At 40.7% G+C, this 19,858-nt stretch overlaps 1 protein-coding gene across 6 annotated transcripts in view; it reads right to left on the bottom strand.

Annotated features, from left to right (window-relative positions):
- TPP2 (tripeptidyl peptidase 2) overlaps nucleotides 1-19,858 on the bottom strand; it is a 67,951-nt gene that overhangs the window by 28,874 nt on the left and 19,219 nt on the right. For all 6 annotated transcript variants that reach the window (XM_030313701.2, XM_030313668.2, XM_030313693.2 and 3 more), the window contains exons 5-15: nucleotides 19,097-19,221; nucleotides 16,025-16,188; nucleotides 12,778-12,932; nucleotides 12,078-12,154; nucleotides 9,922-10,049; nucleotides 7,762-7,861; nucleotides 4,336-4,484; nucleotides 2,483-2,598; nucleotides 1,805-1,973; nucleotides 968-1,125; nucleotides 609-685 (exon numbers count right to left, since the gene is read on the bottom strand). In XM_030313701.2, coding sequence (XP_030169561.1) covers nucleotides 609-685; nucleotides 968-1,125; nucleotides 1,805-1,973; nucleotides 2,483-2,598; nucleotides 4,336-4,484; nucleotides 7,762-7,861; nucleotides 9,922-10,049; nucleotides 12,078-12,154; nucleotides 12,778-12,932; nucleotides 16,025-16,188; nucleotides 19,097-19,221 — 1,418 coding nt within the window. The remainder of the gene's footprint in view (nucleotides 1-608; nucleotides 686-967; nucleotides 1,126-1,804; nucleotides 1,974-2,482; nucleotides 2,599-4,335; nucleotides 4,485-7,761; nucleotides 7,862-9,921; nucleotides 10,050-12,077; nucleotides 12,155-12,777; nucleotides 12,933-16,024; nucleotides 16,189-19,096; nucleotides 19,222-19,858) is intronic.

Genomic DNA, 19,858 nt, shown 5'->3' with positions numbered 1-19,858 from the left:
AATGGGGTAAACTAACATTGACCATAATGGCTAAAGCCTGTACTGCAGGCAAGTAAAAAGTGCCATGAGGCAGCCAGAAGGGACTGCCTGCGCCTGGGGATGACCAGGAACATGCCAGTCTGAGGAAACCTGGGCGACGGCACCAGTGAGTGGAAACGTGCAGCTGGGTGGATGGGGTGATAGGAAATGCTGGTTTTGAAGGATCGGTGTTTGCTGTTTTAAACAGCATTGATGCTTGGGAATGCCACCAATGTATCTTAAACAGGAAGCGGTACGATCAGATCAGAGTTCCTCGGTTCTGGGGTGAAAGACAAGATGGGAAGGGAAGAGTCTGGAAACAGTAGGTGAAGGGACGAAACAATACCACCAACCGCAGACGGATCAGACGGGGCACAGTGCTGGGGCAGGGCACGTGAGACGTCCCCAGGTATTCTCACAGTCAACAAGCGATGCAAAGACTATGTGCCACCCTGAACTTCGAGCAAGAAGCAGAACTAAAGCCCAGTTACCTGATTCTGGTCTATCAATCCTTTAAAAGTTCACACTATTGCCATAAATAGCCACGAAAAAGTTCCATGTAACAACAGCTGCGGTAACTCGTTACTTACTTGGCCGCTACCACTGCAGTGATTGGAACTCGGAACAGAGGACCTGCGTTAGGGGAGGCTATGTCATAGCCACACACCTAGAAAAAAAGAGGAAGTTTCAGTATCCATAAACCTTTACAAGAGAAAAAAAGGTAAAATCTATTCACAGAGTAAAGTAATCTAATATTAAAATTTAAAAGCCTTAAGCACGAGCGGACACCACTTTTCTGATGTCGGGTCACATAATTAATGGCAAAATAACAAATGCATGCATACCCACCCTTAACTAATTCAGACCAATGGGAACACAGACTGCCACATAAGGTACTTTTACACATTTTAAAGAGTATTTAGAAAGTAAAATGGAGATGTACCAATACCTCTGTATAATGCAATCCTTCTCTTAAGCCCCTGGGATCCACACGTATGTTTATGTGTCTACACTGATTCATGAGTTCCAAATGGCTGGGACACTGAACCCAAGATGAATTTGAAGTTAAAGCTAAATGAAGCTGAAGGGATATTTTTTCAGAGTTTTCTAGCATTAAAAAGACCAAAAATTAAAGATTAGTACTTTTTTCCTTTTCTTCCCTTTTCAAAAGTTCTACCTTCTCTTAAAACCTAACAAATGAGTTTAGTCAATTGTAAAAATGCACTAGGACATGGGCTTCTAAAACACAGCTTAAATAACAGCCACAGGATCTTCCTAGGCTGTAGTGTACCTGTGATCCGTTCACGTTTTACCCGCGTGGCCACAGCCTCACGACAGGGTGTTTTCATGACTATGTGCCATCTGACCCAAAGGAAGATGCCAAGGATACAGTGGTGACCATTCTGTTCCTACCTCCAAGAGCTGTGGTTCTGGCTAGCTGCTTCTGCCACCCACTCTCTGACCGAACCTCTCTGTCTTACACCCAAGCAGTCAAAGTGGCAAAGAAAAGGAACCTGATGCTTTCTTGTCCACAATTTAATAAAACTCTGGGTCACTGAAGGCCTAGGCTACTGTTTTCCTCTGTAGTCACCAGACTCACTGAATTGCCATGATATCAGGACCCTACCTGCAATCGCATCTCCCTAAACTATGTAAGATTTAAGATAATAATATTGGCAATTCATGTTTTCTCTTTAGAACGTTAACCCAAATGGCCTTTCTCTCGTACGATACTATTCATTCAAACCACAAATGTGAGCACCTCAGCTTACTGTCCATTACTTACCGGTATTTTCCGGAAATACAGGTTCAATGCCAACGCCATGATCTGAAGGTGCGGCCACCTGAACGGGATCTCGGAGGTAGATGCCTCGGTTATTTCCAACAGTAACAGTGAAACCTAATTTATTAGCAAATGACGTATTCTGAACGAGGTAGTCATAGGCTTTATCAACCTAATTAAAAAAAAAAAAAGTAAAATATCAATGGTTGGGTCAAGAAAATATTAACAAATCACCAACTTGATTTCGGTTGTAGCAAAGTACAGGCAAAAAGTTAGTCTGTACATTCGCCTAAGAGGACAAGTCTACCTTTTCAGACACAACACCAGTTCAACCACCCCCGCAACCCCACTCCACTCTCTGGACTCACATCACTATTCCCAAGTGACCAAAGTTAGGGACTCCTCCATACGCCGTTATAGTGACAGCTTCTGCCCTCGACCTCTTCGCTTTGAATTTCTACCCTGTGTGTCCTACATCTACTGTATTTCTCTTACTGCAACAAATCTGTCTTAGCTACAAAATCTGCTTCATACCCTGTTTGCTTACCAGTTCGGAAACTATTACGATCAGGTAACGTAGAATTAGATCAACTCAATCACTGTTATTATATGAAATAGTATCCAGTAACAGCTAAGACTGCATCTTGATTAGCAATCCATTTTTCACACACACAACACTACCTGAATAATACCATGTCCTTGGGCAAATACTTCTATATTGTCAGCCTTCACGGCAGTGTTTTCGAGAGCCCTTCTGACTGAATGAACCGTGTAGTTAACATTATTAGCTTTCAGACCTGAAATGACAAAGCAAAAGCAAGAAAAGGAGTATTAGAGAGTCTGCTACTTGAAATCTCTTTCCCTCACCAGCAGCAATAACACACACATTTCTCGGCTTTAACGTGCCCATTTCTTAATCTTTTTTAAAAACCTGAACTACAACAGTCTGACTCAAGCTGCTGGCATCACGCACAGATGTCATTCAACAAAAATCACTTGATGCCCATTATGCTGTGGCATTAGTGCCCTCTCTGCAGAGGAGATGCCAAAGGCATTCAGGTGACACTTTCATTAAAACACTGCTGGTCCAATGCTCGCCAGCAGTACCAACACTCACCAGCCTCCCTGTGTGTTACAAACGCCAAGGGAGCTTAAAACAAACAAGCGAGAAAAGATGCTGAGGCCTCACTACAGCTCAATTACTTCAGCATCTTTGAGACTGGATCCCAGGCACTGATACTAACAGCCTCCCGGGTGATGCCAGGAGTAGCCAGCTGGGAAGGACTGTTCTGTGAGAAGGACACGGAGGTCACCAATTTGTCAGCCTTGTGTTGAAGATTGTTGTTAGAGATAAAAGGTGAGTAATATAGCATTCCTTTTTTTTCCCCTAATGTTTATTTATTTTGCAGAGACAGAGAGAGAGAGAGAGATACAGACACAGAGCATGAGCAGCGGAGAGGCAGAGACAGAAAGATAACAGAATCTGAAGCAGGCTCCAGGCTCTGAGCTGTCAGCACAGTGCCGGACACAGGACTCGCACTCACAAACCGCAAGAGCATGACCTGAGCCGGAGTTGGACGCTTAACCAAGCCACCTAGGAACCCCAAGTAATATAGCATTCCTGCCCACCGCAGAGCTCATCAAGCATGTGTGCGCTTATCATACTGTAGGAGATGAGAACGTGGAAAGATGCTGCTGTCAGAGCAAATCAAGAAAGTGGCCAATTTTGTCAGTGAGAATCCAAAAGAAGGTGAAGTTCTATCAGGCGAAGGAAGATGTGAGTTGAATCTTACCAGAATGCACAAGAGTCTGTAAGGCCAAAACATGGCACAAAGGAGTTCTGGGCAGAGAGAATAATACGTGCAAGGACCGGAAGCATGGAGCAAACTTAAATACCTGATGTGGTTGAAAGGGGCTAGAAATGAGGGCAGAGGGTCCTTGGACTTCATGAGAGGAGCACTCCTGAAGTGGAATCTTTGCAACAACCCGGTGACCATAACTGAGTCCAAGTCAATGCCAATGCCACCCAATTAATCCTGTGAGCCTCTGAACACCACCCCAGGAACTCCTACCACCCTTCCCACTTTACTTATCTCCACGGCAATATTCATTACCTTTTAACACATAAGATAAACTACTGGTAATTCTGTTTATAGTCTGTCTCCCACAGCTGTAATATAAACTCCACAGGGGCAAGTACTTTTGAGCCATAATAATGCTCAATAGTCATTAACAGCCAATAAATATATTTGTTGAATGAACAAATGCACATTTAAATAATTATAATCACATAATTTTTCTCCACCTTAAACTTTACTTTGGGCCAGAACATTACCAATTCTACACAATTTCTCACCACGAGAACTTCAGAAAACACAAACATCTGTCTGCAAAAAGGTAAATTTGCTCAATTATTTTTTATGGCTAATACCTGACTTCATATTAGGCTATACACTTCAGATTCACCATCACTTTACTGGAATTTAGAAACAGTACCAAGTCAGACCGAGCAGAGCACTAAGCAACGTCCTTACCAGAAAGTATCAGGGCGATGCCTCCACACGCATTAGGAGAAGACATGGATGTCCCATTCATTAGCTGAGTTCCTCTCAATGTCCAGTTAGGGACAGAAGCAATGGCTCCTCCTGGTGCACTGATACTCACTCCTAGGGCCCCATCGGCACTGAATGAAAAGCCATTAAAGTTTGCTTATGATGGTTGAGGACTCGATAAACATGGGCATTCATAAAAATGCCAGTGGTCAAATAAATCTAGAGTACAATACCACGGATAATTTGTAGTATCAGAATCAATCGGAAAAAAATAACCAGCACAGCTATTTCTCCATTGTATAGCAATTATTTTCCCTATAAATGAACAAAATCTGTGTGTGTGTCCGTGTGTATCTGGGGTTATGTGTAAAAGATATCAGGTATATTTACAGAGGGAAAATAAATGTCATTGCTCAGATTCCTTAATGAATGTATTTTATTGTATGCAATAAGTGGAAGCTTTGCCTTTGTCTAAAATTTAATACATCATTGTCCAAAAGAAATATGTGGGACACATGGGGCATTTAAAACTTTCCAAAAGCCCCACTTAAAAAAAGCTAATGTGGGGCACCTGGGAGGCTCAGTTGGTTGAGCGTCTGACTTCACCTCAGGTCACGATCTCATGGTTCAGAAGTTCGAACCCTGTGTCGGGCTCTGTGCTGACAGCTCAGAGCCTGCTTTGGATTCCGTGTCTCCCTCTCTCTTTGCTCTTCCCCCACTCACATCCGTCTCTCAAAAATAAACAAACATTAAAAAAAATTTTTTTTAAAAGCTAACAAGAAAACTGGTAAAATTCCTTTTAATAATGTATTTTATTTAAACCAATGTATCCAAAATATAATTTCAGTATGTAATTGGTAGAAAAAAATGAGTTAATTTATATTCTTTTTTGAACTAAGTCTTGAATATCTGACACACACCCTTCCAGCACATCTCAATACAGACTAACCTCGTGGGACTCGTGGCTGTCACCCTGGACAGCTCAAGTCAACACGGCCACCTTGTTTAGGGCTTTGACTGCACAAGATCTAATGAGATAAAGTCCACAGAGCTCATCGCACAGTCAGCAAACACAAGCTTTGCCCTGTGCCCCAAGCAAAGGAATAACATGACACACTCCTGTGGCCTCCCTGGAAGAGTGGCCATAAATTCCCCATAAATTGTTGGCCTCTCCCTCCTACCACCCTTCCTCCCACTGACTGAACTATTTTTATTCCTGGCTAGGAATACTAGTGCAATTTGGTTTCAAATTTATACAGAGCTGAAAGCAATGCAAATAAGATCCTCCTCCTGAAATAGGCCAGTGCTCCCCACCCCCGCCCCCTTTAGTGAATACCTTAAAACAAGTACCGCCAGGTAAATAAATATCTGTTGACCTGGAAAGATTTTCATATGGTATTACTGAGTAACAAAGGTTATGGAGGTGCCTGAATCATGTGATCTCGCATTTATGTACAGGAGGAGAGTAACTAAAAGAATGTCCTTGAAAATGTCCCCATGTGATCTGCACCATCTATATTGTCTATCGATACTCACAACGAGCATGTGGCATTTCACAACTGGAAAAAAGAACTAGGAAAAGTCATGAATTCTAACTACTTCCTGCTTCTCTGTAGTCATTTCCCACTACTCTGTTAAAGTGGCTAATCATAAAACATTTAGTAAGTATTCCAAAAAGGGTTCCATGATATGTAAATACAGTTTTCATTAAAAAAAGTAAAATTTTGGGGCTCCTGGCTGACTTACTGGGTATAGAGCGTGCAACTCAATCTCAGGGCTGTGAGTTCAAGCCTCGTGTTGGGTATGGAGTCTACTTTAAAAACATTCTTTTTTTTTTTTAATTAAAAAAAATTTTTCAACATTTGTTAATTTTTGAGAGATGAAGAGAGACAGAGCATGAGTGGGGGAGGGGCAAGAGAGAGGAGATGCAGAATCCAAAGCAGGCTCCAGGCTCTGTGCTGTTAGCACAGAGCCTGATGCAGGGCTTGAACCCACGGACCGCAAGATCATGACCCAAGCCAAAGTCGGGCACTTAACTGACTGAGCCACCTAGGCGCCCATATAAATATTCTTTATATAAACCTTACATATTCCTTACCAAAAAAAAAACTTTACATAAACATTATGTAAGTATCCTTAAATAGTGATGATGTTCTTCTAAAATACAATAGGCAATACAAATTCAAAACATGCTTATGTAGACTTTGTTTGGTAATGTGTCTTTTAATAAATATGCCATATTTGGGGCACTGGGGTGGCTCAGTCAGTTAAGCGTCTAAATCTTGATCTCAGCTCAGGTCATGATCTCACAGTTCATGGGATAGAGCTCTGTGGCAGGGCTCTGTGCTGACAGCATGGAGTCTGTTTGGGATTCTTGGTACCCCCCCCAACTTGCACACGTGCTCTAAAAATAAACTTAAAAAAATTTGTTAAGAAAAACCAAATGTGCCATACTTGCAAATACCAGGAAGTCAAGTAAATTCTGTATGTCTAACAACCTTTCCTGACAAAGAAGATTTTTCAAATAGTACACAGAATGTGCTTCATTCAGTGATGATGAGTCAATGTTTTAGACTTCATATCCTAATAATTAAATCTAATAGTTAAACCATGTATTTGAAGTACGATTCCATGTTTACAGCACAGTAAAAACATGAAACAAATTATTTCAATTCCTAGAATAACTGGGTTTGTGAACCAGTATCTCCCTAATCCAAGTTTCCCCCATAATTGACTAACTCTTTAATTATTCTATAGTTCTATGGGCAAATAAGACTAACAACAAAGTCTGTTTAAACATTTTCTAATACTTTGTGTGTTATACTGACTATAAAACATTTCAAAATCACCTGTAGAAGAGAGTTAGTAAATTTAGTAACACTTTTGTTAACTGAATGTAAAACACATAAACCTTTGCCAACTGTATCCCCAGTTGCTCTTGTGCAGTGATGCAGCGTTTAGGCCAGTTAGGTGGGCTGATGTGGGCAGTCTACAGTGATGGCACAGGCAAAGCTTGCTGATCCCCATGGAGATCTACAGCCCGACTGCTTTCAATGACCGTTACAGTCAACCATTGAAATAAGCTTATTTTTAAAGAAGAAATTATTGAGAAAAGACTACGAAGATCCCTGAACTCAGAGGATTTGAATCTAGCATTACGGCATTTGACCAGGTTCCAACCAATTTTTCTAATCTTACACTCAGAACAGGTATGTCATACAGCTAACGATGAAATAATTATAATTTGTTCCTTGAATGATGTTTCCCTGAAATGAGACTGTTTATCAAAATGATAATCTTGAAAAAGTAAAAACCCAGAGAACTGGTAAAGTTATCAAAACTCTGTTCCTCCCCACCATGTAGTTCAACAAAACATATGTAACAGACCGTGTACCACTCTCAACCCACCTGGGGCCTCTAGAAGACCACGTGTACTGATTGGCCGGTAATTTCTCTCTCAGGGAATACTCAGCAACCATCATGTCGGGAGAAACATAAGCACCAACACCTACGGGATGAATTTCATCGTTAACAAAAGGACACAAAATTAGATCTTCATTCCAAATCCACTGTTCACTCGCTTATGTGTCACTTATGTGTTCACTCGCTTCATTCCAAATCACTGTTACTCACTTGGGTAAATCCCTTAGTCACCCTGTACCTAGTGTTTGCTCATAAATGGAAAGAAAGAAAATCTCATAAGCAAGGAAAGTTTACTATGTACCAGATGTTAAACGAGGTGCTTTGGTTTTGACTATAAAAATATCTACCAGGGTTACTGTGTGAATCAAATATAATAATGTACCTAAAACTGTGTGTATGTATAAGATAGAAAGATAAATGTGTTATAAACTATAACTTTAGGAAAGTAAGGGAATTAGTTGGTCTTCATTTTTAAATGACCACTGCATCCAATATTCTTACCCATAAAGTTCGCAGTACCCCCTCCCCCGAAACGGCTATAAAAACAAGCAAACAGCAGAGACATTAACATGTTTCGGTGTTTCAGATAAACGTGTAAAGGCAGACTAGTCACAAAGACTCTAAATTCATAGACCTATAGGGATCAAACTCAGTTTCCTCATTCTAGAAATCTGGAAACAGGGCCTTGAGAGGGCTGAAAAAAATTTACTAAGCTCACAGGGACTGGTGGAGAAAGACTTACAATCCAGGTCCACCAGCTCCTAATTCTTCTTTATAGCAAACACAGACACAGAGTAGAAGACTGGATAAAATAGGTGAGTTAACAGGATTTAGGTTAACAATGCAGACACACACAAAACTGTAATCACTTTGTAAAATTTAGTTTACAAATTTCTAGTGAATCTGGGGATAAGAACATGACAAAATACTGAGTATTGTGGGAGAATAGTGTATTTTGATCTGTAGGTACCTTTCAGACCTATTTGGTTTCATTTTATTTAAAATATCTCGAGAACTAAAATACAAAGGAAAGATCACTGGTAGGTACTGTTGTCTCAACACAGGATTTAACAGAATTACTGAACCAAGAAGTTTTAAATCATACAAAATAAGCTATACCTTGAGATTTAAAAAAAAAAAATTTTTAAAGGACTAGTTTCTAAACTTTGATACCCAGATGTTACTATGTATCGATAACATCTACAGTAATTGTATGCCTTTAGTAACAACTATAATATGTATCTATTCAAGCAGTTATTGATGTATACACCAGAAAAATTATTTGGGACCAAACAGTTTCTACTGTCATGCATCCAATTACAAATGCTAAGAGGTATAAGCCTTATAGTGCTCTCAATGTGAAAGTAAAGAAAATAATTCCAGATATCACTTACTACCTATTTGTTCTCTCGTTTCATCCTCCTCATTCATGCCTCACATTAAAAAAAAACAAAACAAAACGGGGAGGGTGTTATGTTCTGTGGGTGTTTTCACACAGGTTGGCAGCTACAGCTAATTTTACCACTTTAATATTATGAGCACAACTCATTTTGATTTCCCTTAATTCTTCTTGTTGACAGGCATTTTTTCCCCTCCAAGGACAGCGAAACAAACAACTGAGTGCATCACATCCGACAGACCAAGTAGCGGGAAGGAAGTCACATTCATGGAATAAATGTGTTTCAACTGCTCTTATTAATAAAGCTCCCTTTCTCAACATCTGACTATTCCTGTATGTCCCACAAGAAATGAAAAGGAGGAAACTACACTAAAATTAGCCGCCATACACCGTAAATAAAAAGTGAAGCAAGCATCTGTGTTTACGTTGTTCACTCAGTCTGGAAAACCCTTCCCTTGCTCATTTCTGCTCACTGAAATCCTCGCTGCCACACTTCAGAAAGCCTCACCTAAATTCTCAAATCAGAAGCAACTGCACTTCTGTGAGCCCCGGCTGTGCCTGTACTTTCCATAAGCCACTCACTGCAGTTGCCTTCGAACCAGCGGGTCTGGCTACACCTGTGCTTCCTGAGGGCACCCGAGGGAGGTTCCCGGTGTCTTGCATGCAGTAGAGATGCGATTAACATCACATTCACTGAGGGGTTTGCTGGCTTGTTCTTAAGCCCAGCTCTGAAACGGGAAACTAACCTATCACACTCGATGTAGTTCCACCGGGACAACCGACGGTAGAAAGGCACGGACCGTTATTTCCAGCACTGGAAACGTAAATTATGTTATGCTTCCACACTGCTTCACTGATGACTTCACAAATTCTCCTGAGAGAGAGAGAGAGAGAGAGAGAGAGAGAGAGAGAGAGACACAATTCCTTTGGACATAGAAAACTGTCCCACTTTTCAAAAAAATGTCTTAGTATACTGTGAAGATGTTTTCAAATATGGCGTACATAGAAACCAAACTAGAATATGGGTTCCAAGTAGTAGAACTCAAACAGTGGCTACAAGAAGGCGTGCATGAAAATCACTCGGGGGACGTTCTCAAACTGTACGTGCTTAGCCTTATTCCCACTGTTTATAACACCCCACGCTGTTCGAATGCAGGGCAAGTAACCCGTGGCACACCCAGCCCCAGAACGCCGGAACATGACATGGCCAGTCCAAGCGGCACACCCCAGCTGGGTCTCAGCGTAAGGAAGGAGTCGTGAGACCGCGGTAAACGGGGAAGAGTGCTAGACATGATGGTGAATAGATGGAGGGACAATAAACCCAAAGGACCAAAAGCAAACACTTGAAATACATACAGGCAGGGATTGGATCAGACGGTGGGGCAACAGGCAGCTGGACTCCCACCTCCCCTTAAAATGATCTGGTCAGAAGTGACTCCTCAGGGGATTCCTATGCAGATCTATGAGGAGTGGCAAAGATGAAAGGGAACCGGGCAAGAGGAAAAACTTAAGAGTAAGATTTAAAATAAAGAATCTGGCGAGAACTTGACAGCAAACAAGAAGCAAACTGGTATTAAATAAAAGAAACGAAGTTAGACAGTTGGGGAAATGCAGGAAATGGAAAAAAGGCGTAGGGCCAAGACGCAATAATCACGGGGTACGAGGGGAAGAGTATCAGGGAAAGGTGGCTTTAATAGGATGAAGGTCAAACAAAGGAAGAGAGAAAGAAACACACTTAGGTGACAACGGTACTGAAGCAAGAGAAGAAGGCAAGATTACATTCAGGAAAGAAATGAGCACGACAGGGTGACTGTTACGGCGGTGGGGCGGGGAGGGACGTGTCGCAAGAAATCTAATGCCGGTTATCTGAGAAAATTACGTTGCTTGAGGACAGCAAACCAGGCTCGGTAAAATTTTCCTTTTGGTAGGGCTTTATGAAAGAGCTTCAGACACTGGGTGACACGCAGATATCGATGGGCTGGTGATGGGAATGGGGGAGAGGTGATGACTAGGTAAGTAAACACTTTAAATAATTTCAAAGTTATTACCCTGGGGGGAAAAAAAGGTGAGGTAACAGACCAAGGCTGAGCCACTGGATTTGGCAGCAGGAAGACACCAATGCACAGAAAAGCAGGAAGACCCGGGACACGTGTCAAAATGTGCTGAGGAGCCTCGGAAGTGGTGAATACACACCATTAACCAAGTTTTGCTGGAGGAGTGAGGGAAAGCAATGTGAAATGAAGAGATCCATCTGTTTCAAAGGCAGCAGATTCTAGAGCGTGCCTGTGGAGTGGTATTAATCCAGGAAAGGAGAGGGATGTTACGGGAGTTTTTAAGGAGAGGGGAGATGGGAACCACACAGCAAGTGCTTGAGGGACTTCTGACCCCGGGCACTTCATTTACTACAAGAAGGGAAGGCAGAGGGGCTGGGGTCAGGGTAGGCTGCAGGAAGGACAGGAGTCCCCTCTCAGGGCTTTTATCGTCTCTGGGAAAGGAAGAGGTGAGAACATCAGCCGAGGGAAGAAAGGAAGGGTCGCTGAAGGTCTCTGAAGAGAATAGACGGTGTCAACGGCCATGCAGGCCATGTAAGAGTACATGCAGATGATCAAAGGTGACGCTGAGCGACCGAGATGCACGGTCTACATTCCGTCCGGTAAGCACACTGTTTGGGAACTCGGAAATGCAGCAGTGGACGGGTGGGCCGGCGGGTCTCGGCGGCTGGGAGGGAATGACCACATCACACACAGGACCACGGGAACGGGGGCCGGGAGCCCACGAGACCCGCCCTTATTACTGAGCCAGGGGACTGCCCGGTTTCATCTGTGGCGTGCCACCCAGGCACAGAAACATCTAATGCTCGTCGGCTCGAGCCTGTGGCTCATGAGCGCCTGAGAACACTCACCCAGAATTTGGCCAGTGAGTAGCTTCTCCATAGCTGTAGTTGACAAGATCACACTTATGATTGATGACTTCTATCATCTATTAAAAAGATGAAGAGTCTAGTTGAGGCAGCAATTTACAGAAAGACTGACCAGTAAAATAAAGGCATGGACTCCCAGTTTCTTAACCAATCATATTCTACTTCCACTTCCGTTCTACTTTGAAGCTGAAAAACTTAAAGGGTAGGTGGAGACACAGTATAGTAAGTAGTCAATAAAAACACAACTAGCAGGTGCAGAATGGAATGGTTCTGACTGAATTCTAAAATCACTGAAGTTCAAGTAAAATCTAATCCATACGTTAAAATGAAACGCAGACTATGAGTTCAATTCTTCCTAGACCAATGGAGCAAGCTGGTGAAAAGGTCTGTTTGGGGTTTTTAAAGTATCTCAAAATAGTGTGTCAGGGGGCTTAATGGAAATGAAAAGTAAAACATAAATAATATTTTCATATTTTCCAAAAAATTTTATCAAGTGATTTTTAATAAAAATAATTTAAAACTGAAATAAGCATTTTTGCTTCTTAAAACCAAGTCCTATATACCAAATACAGTCTAGTGTATTCCTAGTGAACTAGGAACTATGAAGAACACTTCATAAGACTAAAAATATCCAAGACTATCCATCGTTAATCTTCTAAATCAACACCTCACAAACACTCACAGCTCTTATGAGGCCCGTGCCTGTTTCCATTGTGCTTAGTCTTGTATCGCCAATCTTGATTGAAAGAATTTGAGCACCGGGAGCTACACCACTCCGTTCAGGTTCTTCAGGAAAATGCCCAGCAGCTATACTAGCTACGTGTGTCCCATGAGCTCCTACAGGCAGCAAGAGGGGAAGATGACAAAATATTTTCATGGGTTCCAAGTTTTAAGCATTCGATTTATGTATTAAGCATAAAATAAAATAATCTAATAAAAATACTCTCATTTTAACATCTAATTGTATACTATCATCTTAAGTCTCTCCTCAATAATTTATAAAAAAGTGAAACCTTGAATTACTCTGCTACCCTGGATTCTATCCTGTCCATTGAGAACAAGATCCAAGTCTCAAAGGTGAGAAAGTATCTGCAATACATACAGCTGACAAAGAGCTTAAATCCATATTATCTTTCAGATCCGAGAGAAAAATGGGTAAAACACTTGAAAAGCATTTCACAAAAGATGATAACCAAATGTCAAATAAATATACGAAAAGATGTTCAACTTCATGAGTCATCTGGAAAGTGCAGTTCAAAGCCACAATCAGAGGGCACGTGGGTGGCTCAGTCAGTTGAGGGTCCAACTTCGGCTTAGGTCATGATCTCGTGGTTCGTGAGGTAGAGCCCCACATCAGGCTTGCTGCTGTTAGCAAAGAGCCCACTTTGGATCCTCTGCTCCTCTCCCTTCTCTTTCAACTCTTCCCCCACTCACACCCTTTTTCTCAAAAATTAAAAAAAATAAACCTTTAAAAAAAAAAAAGCCACAATGAGATATACCTCGGCATACCTTTCAGAATGGCTAAAACTTTATGGCTGACAACAGCCACACACTACTGGCAGGATATAGACCAGCATTACAGAAAGCTGAACACAGGAATACCCTACAATCCAGGAATTCTACTTCCAGCTATACACCCAACACAAATGCGTGCACATGTACACTAAAAGATACGTGCAAAAACATTCACGGTGGCATTGCTTGCAAAATTCAAAACCTGAAATAACCCCAAGATCCATCAATGGTAAATGGATACAGTATATTAATGAATTGAATATCACACAGCAATAAATATTAAACTATTTTTAAAGTTTATTTATTAATTTTGAGAGAGACAGTGCAAGCAGGGCGGTGGGGAAGAGAAAGGGGGACAATCTCAAGCAGTTCTGCACTGCCAGTGCAGAGTTCAACGTGGCTCGAACCCATGGAACTGTTAGATCATGACCTGAACCAAAATCAAGAGTCAGATGCTCAACCGACTGAGCTACCAGGTGCCCCATTATCAACTACTTCTAAACACTACGAGATGAAGCACACAAAAATAAGGTTGCTCTAAAGAAACCACATACGAAAGGATATATACTGAATAATCTCATTTATATAAACGGAAACACATTATGTTAGACTGAACTACGTGAAAGTGCCACTATTTAATCATTTCTGACCTATAAAAACAGCAATAATGGATGGTTCAATCTAATGCGGTGATAAAAAAAAAAATCAGGACCATGGTTAACTCTAAGAGGATGTGTGTTTAGGAACAGACATGATGGGCTTCGACAATGTTTTATTTCTTGATGTGTTTACGCAGAAGTGTCCCCTTTGTGGACCCAATATTACCCATTCTTCCTTTCTCATTTTTCCCAATTGAAAATAGGGAAGCTTGGGGCATCTGGGTGGCTCAGTCGGTTAAGCATCCTACATTTGATTTTGGCTCATGATCTCACAGTTGTGAGACTCAATCCTGCGTTGGGCTCTGTGCTGGGATGGAGCCTGCTTGAGATTTTCTCTCTCCCCCTCTCTCTCTCCCTCCATTCCCCTCCCCCACTCTCACATGCACTCTCTCAAAAAAAAAAAAAAGGGGAAGCTAGATTTTAATGTAATCCCCCCCCGCCCCTGATCTCCCCAAAAACACCTGACATCACCACTTACAAGTCAGAGCATCTAAATGTCACAGGAGGCTGACTACACCACATGTGCACAAGAATGTGGAGCTGTTGAGCCCTCGCACCCCGCTGGTGGAATATAAAAGGGCACAGCTACTGTTTCTTAAAAGGTTAAACATATTTACCATACCCAACTGGTTTGTCTAGATACCAGTCCAAATTAAACAAAAACATATTTGCACAGAGACCTACACACCAGTGTTGGAAAAATCTGAGTGTCCACCAGCAGGTGAGTGGGTAACTAAGTCCTGGTGTATCCACACAATGAGCCACTACTCAGTGATAAGGAATTAGCTATTTATAACCATAATATGGGTAGATTTCATATCGGAACTATTTCTATAAAATTCCAGAAAACACAAAGTATCTGCACTGACAAAGAGTTCAGTGGCTATATGGGGCGGGTGCATCAGGCTGGATTAGGAAGAAAGACAAGTAGACTGGGAGGGGTGATAGATATGTCCATTACCTTGACAGTGGCGATGGCTTCCTAGGTGTACATGTCTATTAAAACTTATCAAATTGTGTATGTATGTGCAGTTTATTGTACTTCAACTATAATTTGATAATACTGTGAGAGGGGGGTAAGAAAGGGTTAAAGCTATCCTGGCTCCCTTCCCAGAAGTAACCACTATGTAGAAGCTGGTGTAGATTCTTCCCATCTGTATTTTTATCATACAAACACATACACCCATGAACACTGTGTGGTATTATTTGGCATGTTTTACAATTTCACACAAATGTTTTATCAATATATTTTTATTTAAAATTTATATATTTGAGATTTATGAATACTGGTATATGTAGATTTATTCATTTTGCTATATAATAGTCCCCAACAATACACAGTTTTAAACAAACTTTTTTGTCCATGGGTATATGGATAGTTTCCCACTTCTTTGAAATTACACAGAGTGCCACATGAGGATCTTTATACCCGACTCTGTACTTGGTGAACTGCTCAAGAGTCAGCAACACAGAAGTAAAATTCCTTCCAAAAGAATTTTCATAAGATGAATTATGTTGGGTGTTTTTTTTGTGGCTGGACTACACCTGTATTCTTGGAATAGATCCTACATGGTTACAACTTTAAAGAAAACAACACCTTGCCAGGGAATCAAATCCCATTTATTATCATACACCTAGTTCTTTAGGTGGAATCTCTAAGTTAAATTCTCTATAAGGCTTCTTCTTGGCTACAGAAATTTATCACCTTACCACGTTACAAGTTTATCTCTAGTTACCAAATCGGAAACAAAATACCTCCACTGGTCACAATGGACAGCAGGTTTCCATCGTCATATATGTTAACAGAGTAATTTAACATCTCAGCTGTGCCAAAAGAACCATATTCTTGGGCTTCTTTGTAGTTTCTCAACACGGTAGATTTACTCAAGTCCCCATCTTCATTCGAATCAATGCAGGCTCTGTAAATTGAGAATAGTGAAACTCATCTATTTTCTCGGCTTTCCAAAAATAATGTGGTATGGTCTATTAGGTACCTTCTTACTGCCCTGTTTTATGACAACAAACACAGTAACTGCCAGGTTTAGAGTCCTCAGTCTCAGAGTCATCAGTAACGATTAAGTAAGAAGCTTAAAGGAACCAGCCCTTAAATGAAGCCATGGATAAAAGGCTTTAGGAACACTGTCCATCACAAAAGTCCAGGGAGAAAACCATTTAACTACTTAAGAAACTTCACCAAAGCCTGGCCTAGAGTTTCAGACTAATTCAGGATGATCACGACTTACAGCCTAGGCCTTACTCTCTTCTTTTAGAATTGGCTTAATGAATCCAATGGTGTATGCAGGTTTCTTGACACTAGATGAACGACAAACTGCCTCAACCCCTCCCCACAGTTGTAACAGCCTCAGGCAAACATTTACTTTTTACAAACAGCATTTTCTACATAGTTTTATGGTTGTCCTGTCTGCTCTTTCCCCATTTTATTACCTCTGTAGTTTTTACAATATGTATTCCAAATACTACAAAATAGTCTGATTAAAACTAAATAAATCTAAAATAAAAGTCATAAGTGGAATGCACATCATTTAAGGTCAGTATTATGTTTTTAGCTATTAGGCCTTTGTGTGCATTTTCTAGATAAGAAGAATTGTGTTTTAACAAGCTAGAGTCAATCACAATTGCTACAATGAATTAATGGAAGCCCACTAGTACAGACAGGACATTTATTATAAATATTAAGGCATATATTTCATTAACAAATTTTGACAATTTAGACAGAAGGATCTCTGAAACTGTTTGTTTTTATGTATACCCAATCAGTGTGCGGCTAAAATGATTTATGGCATTTCAAAAAAAGACATACAGTAGAGCAAGACAGAGGAGACTGAACACTAATGGAAATGAGCAAGCAGGAAACAAGTAGCATGTCAAATGGAATCTGGACTGAGGTCAACAGGTAAAACGTATGCCACCAAATCCTATTTGCTAAAACAGTAACACCTGGGGTTCTTAAAAGTTACAGATGTAACTGGCCAGTTCTCCATCCCGGCAATCATCTCGGAAGTCCTGCCCCATTTTCATCCAGCCCATGAAACATTCTACATCCCTGGAAGTCTCTCCATCTCCTCTGGACCTTTTCCTGGACCTTTAACCCCTGCCCCTTCCCTGTCTGCTAACTTGAGCTGATCCTTCAATAAAATCTTTCTTGATGCTTCCTGGACGGGCTCAGATGTTCTCACACTGGCTTTCACAGAGTCTAGAGTCCACGGAATAGCTTCTTTAGAGTCTACCTGGCACGAAGAAAAGTACTCAAATATTTGCCCAATGATGAAAGAATGAATGAATCAACATCTTTGACAACATTCTCATAGCAAATACAGTGACACATTCCAAAAATCAGTTTCTTGTAACCACCGTCAACATGCAGTGACTCAACACTTCAAGCACCATATCAAAATATCAACATAAAACTGAGCGACTCCCCTAAGTAATTCCACAGAGGCCAAGTATGCATATTGGTGCAGGGTATAACTTTCTGAAGGTGGTTGGCTCAGTTCAAGGAACAGGTGTTAGCATACCAGAAAGGGAACATGGAGATGAGGTTCACGGATAGGATTAGAGTACTTGTGGAAGATGGGGGGCAGGAAAGGGGGCATGGGTTAAAAATTCCTGGACATTTTTAATACATTTCTTCATCCTATCCTCTATGAAAAAAGTCCACAGCTTTCATCCAACTCAAAGGAAACCTGAGAAAACAAGGTCAAAAACCACTGAAAAGAAACCAACTAACAGTTCTTTCCTTCAAGTAATCTTCTGTAAACAGTTTTCTCAACAGAGAGTGACTGAGTTTGACCCTGTACATCCTGACGAATACTTAAGAGTATGGTTCTATTGGGTTCCCTGCTAAGGGTAGTGATATGGGTTCAACAGTGGAAGCGTGGCAGGAGGAGGGCAGATTTGACAGTCTGTAGAAACAAAAACCAAGGCACTTAAGGTCACTTTACCTCCCCTCAAAAGTGGCCGGCATTTTTGAAATGACAGTGCCAAGAATCGCCTTAGGTAATTTGGGGTCTCTAAGATTCTCCTCAAAAAATTCTGTGTCTAACCCTGAGATGGGGCAGGGAATTGAAGCCCTACACGGTATACAGTACGATGCAATCAGAAAAATTATTTCCAGTAGCACCTGAAACCACAATTCTGCTGCATTTTTCATTAATTATAACATTTTCTAAAGTGTTACTCCAGTGACTTCAGATTTTATTTCCTCTAAGTTTCATTTCCAACGCAAAAATTCTAAAAGCTGTCTTAGAATAATGTCGGCAAACCGTTGCATGGATCCCTTCCTTTGTCAACTGCCTTAAGGACCTTGGAAACATATTTTCCTCAGGACAAGGTTGGCAGTGTTTTCAGTACATGCAGGAAACATTGGAACTGAACCACCTATTGTCCCACTACCCCATCCCTGCTAATATTAGAATATTTCCTTAAGTCCCTGTCCAATATTTCCCACATACGCTCAGTTCTGTATCTAGTATTCTCTTGCAGTTACTTTCCAAACTGCCTAGCTCTGGTCAGGAACATTTCTATGTCTACCAATGATTAACCTACTATTATCTGGTTAAGTTACTGTCTGGTTAATGAAACAAGCTTCTTTAAAACACACAAGGGACAGGTTTAGCACCTAAAATACCAAGAAGTTCAAAGAGCTTATCCAAAACTACCCGAAAGCCAATTCGGCTCTCCAACAGTTTTGCTTAGGGATATTAATGTCATTTAAACCAATTCTCTGGACGGTTCTGAGGATTTAATGTTCTTCAGAGTAGATAAAAACAGCTTTAAGTGAAGATCTATATAATACATGACGTTTACCTCCAGGCTTCACCATCATGCCACACCAAGCAGTCATACACAGGGCCAGGATCACTATATTTTTTCTCAAAAGAATTTAGCAATTCCACTTGACTTTGAAGTTCCTCCTTGATTAGTTTATTTGCCTAATCAATAAGAACATATATTAATATTAGTACATTTTGTGCTCTTGAAACACAACATATTAACATGTAACCAAAGACACCGTGTGACCAACAGGAAAGCCATTTTACTCTGGAAAAATGTAAGAAATTTTTTTTATATCTATGCAACTTGTAGTTCAATTTAATGATGCAGATATTAATTAATATATTGAATACTTTTAAAATAATACTTCTTTTAGTCAATCTCTCATTTATTTATTCCATCCGCTTTGGGAAAGACACAGTGTTCCATGTTGATGGTATCATTTGACCAAGACTTATGTTAGTCACGTATCTATAATCTGCACAACTAATTTCCAAAATTAACTCTAAAATTGCTATAAAATAGGTTATCTATTGACCTTTAGATTTTTTTTTAATCAGGACTGTTTCCATTGAAATCTGTTTAAGAATCCAAATAAATAAGAGAAACCACAAATTACCTTCTGTCTTTTAGAACATGCTAAACACATACTATATTCCTGACCTTGTACAGATAAGCTATTTAACCATTCTGATCCATCACCATGAGAACTGTCACACGCCAACTATTTTTGTTTAAACTACGTACTACATTAGACTGCTCTACATTCACCTGAACAGTCCTACTGAATTAAAA

Source organism: Lynx canadensis, chromosome A1 (genome assembly GCF_007474595.2).
Source record: "Lynx canadensis isolate LIC74 chromosome A1, mLynCan4.pri.v2, whole genome shotgun sequence".
Lineage (NCBI taxonomy): Eukaryota > Metazoa > Chordata > Mammalia > Carnivora > Felidae > Lynx > Lynx canadensis.
Note: the sequence above shows the minus strand (reverse complement) of the source record. Positions and strands in the feature narration are given on the sequence as shown.